Raw genomic sequence first — 6,993 nt, forward strand, 5'->3', positions numbered from 1 at the left:
GGAAAATCCTTCATGATGCACTTTATTTCGCTTTAAAAGGAGATACATCGTTTATTACATCAGAAACAATAAAAGTAGGTGGGGTATCATCCAAAAGACAGTAGAGTTTGAAATACTAGTATGCCTAGCTAAATTGTGTGCCACGTGATTTGCTTCTCAGTTGTAGTGTTGCAAGAAAATATCACCAATCCTCTGAGCTATTTGAAACCAATCTACAAGTATAGCCGCGTAAGGACACCAAATCTGAGTTGTGCCATTGAAAGCTTGAACAAGTTCCAAGGAATCCGATTCTACATTGACTGGAATATACCCCAAGTCTTCAATGGTGTTTAAGCCATGTTGTAGTGCTTTAGCTTCTGCTATTGCTACATCTAACAGGTGGTGAAGAGGCCAACATGCACCAGCTATGGCCTCGCCTTTATCATTTCGAATAACCGCTCTTACACCTCCTCTGCCTTTATTCTTAAGAGTGGCATCTACATTCAGCTTGTATACATCATTTGGTGGTTTTTATCCAAGTGAGTTCTTCTTGCTTGGTCCATGAATGTGCGCTTGCAAAATTGCTTGCTTGCTAGAGCTTAAAGTAAAAGATGTGTGAGGCAGCGGGGCTACAGATCCCCCTTAACAAACTCCTGTCGCTGCCACCATACATACCATGCCCTAACTGCAATCAGCTCTTTAAGACCAACATGACCAAGAATTGGTGATTTGTTACTAGTTCGACGCAGCAGCTCTTCAAACACAACGGATCTGGATCTATCTATACATGACGCTTCTTCAATAATTTTTAGAAGACCCAGGGGAGCCCACAATTGCTTCACTCGTGCACAAGTAAACATCAAGTGTAAGACGTCCTCCAGACCCATAGAACATAATGGACATTGTGAAGTACGGATGTGCCCATAGAGAGCATTCCACACAAAAAAATCCACTTTACTCAGTACCTGCAACTTCCATGGAATTTCCCAAACTGGGTTCCGTGACGATGTACCTTGACCATCAGTACAGGTAAGTCTATGCCGGTGAGAATGATCCCATTCAACATAATATGCTGACCTAACCAAGAACGTGTATGACTTTATATAGTGCCATGCCACAAAATCTTCATCCATATGATCGCTAAGGGGTAAGAAGAATCCTGTCAACTTCAATAGGGTAAAAAATCTCGTATTAACACAGGGTTAAAACCGAACTGACTGAGCTAATTTCGGTTGTCTAGGCTTCAGTCCCGGGTTTTTTTCAGTTTGGAATTCGGTTCTCGGCTAAAATACCCACCCGTTGCCCCGGGGGTGAAGCAGCCAATGACCGGGCCAAGAGTTTCGTCTCCATTTTGGAAGTTTCGGCTCGATGTTTTGCATCGCTCCTCTAGCCTCTGATATGAGTTAGAATGCTGCTACACACACGGCAAACTCTGAACGATTTTCTAATGATGCAGCAATCAAGCCGTCCATGCGCAGAGCAAGCTTGGATAGCACCGTTCAATCTCCATCGTCCAAAGTTCGTAGTTTCGCATGAGTTGAATGGCAGAATTGTGAAACACAGGAATGTGAAAAACTCAGGAATCTGATGGGGCTCACAAAGCGAAACAGAGGATTACAAAAACATAGGAAAATCGCAAGAATAGTCATTTGGATGAAATGTAGGGGAAAAAAACATAAGAAAAGCGCCTCGATCCTCCACGAGTAAGTCTAAAAATGAGGTTGGAGTGGATGTTCAAATTCCTATGAAATTGAAGCATAACGATCCATTCCATACGGATTTGGGTGCCATCATTCCTCGATCCAAAGGCAATCCTTAGGAAAAATTCCAAAGGATTGAAATCGTACAAAATTCCTGCAATCCAGGAGGGCCTTAAGTTACACTGAACTATTAGCATGTTCAGGAGGGCCTTAAGTTACTCTGATTGCTTGCGGTTTGTTTTGCTCATCCATGCGTGCCATAATAAGTGCGTGTCCCCATTATTCGCTGTGTGTCGCCAAGCTTCTCGTCGATGTTGGCGTGCACAGGTAACGCTCCCAAGAATCCTGCCATTGTCGGTTCTCTCCTCTCATGCAGTACTAACATCCAGGGGGGTTGGTTGGTTGGTTGGTTCATGTGAGTGTGAAGTGAATGTGATTCCCCCAGCCCCAGCCCCAGGCCCATGTGATGCAACATGTCCCAACTGTGCCTGCGATCACCAAATGATTTAGTATCCTACTACTAGTAGGGCAGCTTTACTCCTCCTGCACCATCTTCTCTTTTCTTTCCTTTTAATGATGATGAGCTCTGTTCGTTGGTTGGACCGACCTGCTCAGGAGTCGGGACCATGAGATGCCATGCCGAAGCAGACACCCATTAGTTAGTTATCAGAATCACTGGCACTTCATTGTATAATGGATGCACAAGCAGAAGCATCATCGTGGAGCACAAGCCTGGATTAATAATATGCTAGCAGGATCTGGGTGTGGATACATTGATCCTGACCTTATTCATGATCTGGAGCGATGTGATGGGTAATTAACACAAGGCACTAGCAGAAGCAATTCAACATCCACAGTGAAATTCAGCAGTAAATATTCTCTCATACCAAACACGTTTGGCAGTCTCAGTCTCATGATGATCTTACTCTTAACAAGTGAGCAGAGGGCGGAACAATCACTAATGATTTGGGTGTGGTGTGGGCAAACAACCCACGGTTACATTCTCCCTGCTCTACTTTATTCCTCGTCTCATCCTTCGGGTGAGAACATTACACTCATAACAACTCTAGGGGGAAGAAAAATAAACAAGAAATAATGATCAGAACATAGACCCTGAGGAGGGCGTTGCATCGCATGTGCCGCCTCTCACCCAAGGAGCAACAGGTTAACTTAGGAAGTGGGAGAGGGGAAGGATCTCTATGAACAAAACTTGGGCACCAACTCTGCCATGGATCTGCTGCCGGTCAGTCGAAGCTCGACGATCGACTCCATCTTCCCTGTAGGTACTCTTCCAGGGACGTGTTTGCCGTGATGAAGTCGTTGCTGCTCACCGAGGCGGAGTCGTCGTCCACGTCAAAGGCGAGATTGATGTACGACTGGATGTTGGTGCTGTTCTCCGGCGGTGGCGCGAGCGTGACGACGTCGTCTTCGTCACCATCGCTATCGTATGATAAACCGACATGAGATCTAGCCCACTTGAGAATGTCATTGTCGCCATCAAGTAGCTTCAAAACCTGATGTTTACAGATGGAAGCTTGTAAGATGGGAGTACAAAGGAAATGCACAACATGATAAATGGCGCAATCTATATGCATCACAGACGAAATCTCACCACTGTGATATGAGGACGGTGTTGAGGCGTCGGTCTGATGCAGAGCGAAGCAGCAAGTGTCATCCTCTCAATTTCATCGTTATGGCCTTCGGTAGGCAAGCTAGGATCTGCCAGTTGCGTGAGCTTTCCTCCTTGGATGATAGAATTCGCCTATACAACACAAACAACCAAATTCTCTGTTAAAACTACAGGAAGGAACCATTGTTTACAATAGATCAAGCAAATTTTTATTTTCAAACAAACAAGCAGCATGTGATCTGGGGTGTTGCATAGGGATGATGCACTTACCCACATAACTAGGCTCTCCTGGCCTTTCGGACAACCAGTGCACAGCGGTTTCCTGCCTGAGACGAGTTCAAGAAGAACAACACCAAAAGCAAAAACATCGATTTTGTCGTTCACCTTGCCATGCATGAAGTATTCAGGAGCCAAGTACCTGGGGGAAGGTATGTATACATACATCAGTAAAGCAAATGTTGCAGCAGAGCATAAAAAAGGGAAAGCTAGTGTGCACATGATCAGCTAGCTAACCCAAAAGTTCCTGCTACATCATTGCATGTGATCTGGGGTGTTGCATCAGCGGCCCAAAGCGCAAGGCCAAAGTCTGATAACTGCATCACACAAACGTAGATATCTTGATTCAGCTAATTTGATGCCGCACAAGAACTGAAGCATGTTGTGGAACAGGGTGATAGGTTTACCTTTGGCTCAAAATCCTCTGAGACGAGGATATTTGACGACTTGACATCCCTATGGATCACTGGGCGACTGTTGCCGTTACCATGGAGATAATCCAGTGCATGTGCAACACCTACCGCCACATTGAACCTCTCGGTCCAACCAAACATGCTTTTACATTCTTTCTCACCTACATCACGTTAACAATAAGATGAGTTTTTTCATGGAAACAGCACAAGGAGAAAACAGGTGACACAAGCTATGGAACATACCATGCAGTATTTCTTCTAGGCTGCCTCTTTGCAAGTATTCATATACCAATAGAAGATCATTGTTCTTGAAGGAGAAGCCAGTGATGGATATGATGTTCTTGTGAACGACGGAGCTGACAATCTCGATCTCTGATGTGAACTCCTTCAGTACCTCATCGGAATACTTCAGGATCTTCACTGCCAACTCCTTGCCATTTGTCAAACAACCTTTGTAGACTTGGCTCGTGCCACCTTGTCCAACTATACACTCTGCGCAAACAAGCACCTAATGGCTAAACATGACATGTCTAGGGAAGTGGGAATAATAGAAATCAATATGAAACACATACCAGATGAAAAATTGGAAGTGATATCTGCAAGCTCATTGTAACTGTACGAAGAATAAAGGGATAAGAATTTCTCTTTGAGTGAGATCAGCTCCTCTGGAATTTCTTTATCCAATTCCTCAATCACAACAGAAGTGCCTCCTGAATTGCTTCTGGAGGGGATAACTACCCTATCACGCAAGATACGACTGACATTGTTGGTTGAGTCTGGTCTCGTGGCTCTGTGTTCAACATGGACCGGCGAAACAGCTGAATACCTGCTCGGAAGCCGCATTGCCCACTGCACCACAGACATCTTGGGCTTGTCAGACAACGCATCCTGTCGGTTTGGCAATAACTTCTTCCTTAGGAATGGCCAGCCAGTTGCTACTTCTGGCGATTCACGTCGGCTAACCTTAACTGGAACCAATGCTAGCGAAACTTCCTTTGGCGATGTGTGAGACCTCATTGGCATGGTGACAGCCCGAGAAATGGACCTGTTATCCTTTATACATTCATCCTGAGATCTCTCTCCTATCAGGGAAGTCAAAAGCTTGCGGTAACTCCTCCTTGGAGTCTCGGCTGCATTCCAGTTACAGAGTTTAAGCATACTCATGGCAACCACAGACAGGGAAATGAACAAATGCAAGTGATATGGTTGACTGACTTACGTGCGCTAGTGCTATTGAATGGTTCTTCGCGTGCTGCAGCTCTTTGGTAAATAATCTTGCCATTGTTGACAGCAAGAACCGAGCAACTCGTGGGAACTCTCTTTGCACAGTACTTGGCAACTGAAGTGGAGGAGGATCTGATGGAAAGTTGAAAAGAAACAAGGACACTAATATGAGGAACAAACTAATTTGGACCAATTTAGCAACAAGGAATGGAGAATGTGCGAAATTCAGTACCCAAAAGACCGAGAATTCTTTGCGACACCGAGGATCAGATGCGCAGCACCACATGAAGCCGCCTCTTTAACCAGAGTTTTCCGGATAGACGATCCTGCGCAGACCTTGAGCTCCAAATTGATCTGCCGAAGGTAAGTGGAACAACAAAGCGATGAGAATTTTGAGGAGGAAAAACTTTAAAAGAGAGAGAGTTAATTTTGAGGCAAATTCCCGGTGGTAGGATCAAAGGGCTACAAAGTCCTGGTCCCTCAACCTCTTGCAGATTGACTTGACAAGCAGTGGCAGTAAAAATTTAATGGTTGGAGGTGAAAATTAAGAGGTGCCAAAAATTTCAAGCCGCCAAAACTGAATGAAAACACAAGAGTTGGACCACCCGGTAAGCTATTGTCAGCATCAAATGGTACCGAAGAGGTGGAAAGTTTTAAGTTTGAGACATAAAATTGGATGGCCTGCAAATTAATGACGGGTCAAATTGGCAGCTCTCCGTGACGAAAAAGGCAAGTGCTTTGATGAACCGCAGCCATTGAATAGGAATCCGGAAGTTACTCCCGCGAATAATAATAGATAAAGTAGCGGTAACAAAAAAATAGAGAGCGTTTTGGGAAGCAGGGAGGGAGGGACGGACCTGCTTGAGGTTGCAGAAGCCGTCGTACACGGCGAGCACCGTCGCGAGCGAATCCGCGGCCTTCCTCCTCTCCTCCAGCCCAGCCCCTCCTCCGCCTCCTGAACGAAAAGGCAGGAAAAGGGAGGAGATTAATCTCATGACAAGAGACAAGACCGAAGGAATTTTTTTCGCAACCACGGAACTCGAACTTGGTAAAAACTGACGGCGAGGAAATTAGAGACGCGGGCGACCGGCGGCGCTGGGCCGGGGAGAGAGAGGGGGGACGCACCGGCGGCGACGTGGAGGGCGACGACGCGGTCGCCGGCATTGGCGACCTTGACGAGCGCCCAGGTGAGGAGCTCGCGGCTGGCGGCGTCCCACCTGATCCCGACCGCCACCGTCCTGCCGCTGGCCTCCGGCGGCGCCTCGGGCGGCGGGCGGTGCCGGCGCGGCGTCGCGGCCTCGGAGTGCTGGCGCGCGCCGTCGGGGACGAGGAGCCTCATGGCGGGCGGCGGCGTCACGCTCCCTTCCGCCTCCGGCCGCTGCTTTTCGATTCGCGTTCCACTTGACTTGCCGCGGAGGACAGCGAGAGATGGGGGAGAGAGAGAGAGGAGCGTTGTGTTGTATCGGGGGGCGCGTGGGAGTGTGGGGAGGACGACGATCCCAGGGGGAGGGGGGCCCTGCGTTTTATGCGGCTTTTTTTTTTACTCTTTTTGTTTGCTGGGCCTTCGCGGTTAAGTAGAGGACAATCTTAACGGCGCTTAGAGACATGTTTAATTGGTTGCTATATTTCCGAACTGAGGTCGAGAAAATAGTGATTTACTATAACTGATCCTTATAAATCCATGCAGTTTATGGTGTCTACTCCTTCCATCCTTAAAAGAGCGTACTTCCAACAGTCAAACTTTTTTTACGTTTAACCATATTACACAATA

General features: G+C 46.8%; 1 protein-coding gene across 1 annotated transcript; it reads right to left on the minus strand.

Annotated features, from left to right (window-relative positions):
* Window positions 1-2,536: 2,536 nt before the first annotated feature.
* LOC123086707 (proline-rich receptor-like protein kinase PERK14) lies at window positions 2,537-6,711 on the minus strand. Its single transcript, XM_044508480.1, has 11 exons — window positions 6,348-6,711; window positions 6,080-6,177; window positions 5,455-5,576; window positions 5,218-5,354; window positions 4,571-5,128; window positions 4,242-4,490; window positions 3,993-4,159; window positions 3,823-3,902; window positions 3,580-3,727; window positions 3,292-3,441; window positions 2,537-3,193 (listed from the first exon to the last, which is right to left on the minus strand). The coding sequence occupies exons 1-11, from the start codon at window positions 6,559-6,561 to the stop codon at window positions 2,924-2,926; spliced, it is 2,193 nt and encodes a 730-aa protein (XP_044364415.1). The 5' UTR covers window positions 6,562-6,711; the 3' UTR covers window positions 2,537-2,923.
* Window positions 6,712-6,993: the final 282 nt, after the last annotated feature.

The sequence above is a fragment of the Triticum aestivum genome, chromosome 4A, assembly GCF_018294505.1.
Source record: "Triticum aestivum cultivar Chinese Spring chromosome 4A, IWGSC CS RefSeq v2.1, whole genome shotgun sequence".
NCBI classification, from domain to species: Eukaryota; Viridiplantae; Streptophyta; class Magnoliopsida; order Poales; family Poaceae; genus Triticum; species Triticum aestivum.

Bases quoted from the DNA above. Each gene is read 5' to 3' on its own strand.
- LOC123086707 (XM_044508480.1), bottom strand. From the start codon at position 6,561: ATGAGGCTCCTCGTCCCCGACGGCGCGCGCCAGCACTCCGAGGCCGCG. The intron at 4,160-4,241 runs GTATGTTCCATA...AACGTGATGTAG, and splicing joins CCTAGAAGAAATACTGCATG to GTGAGAAAGAATGTAAAAGC. The intron at 3,442-3,579 runs GTAAGTGCATCA...TGTGTTGTATAG, and splicing joins AGGAGAGCCTAGTTATGTGG to GCGAATTCTATCATCCAAGG.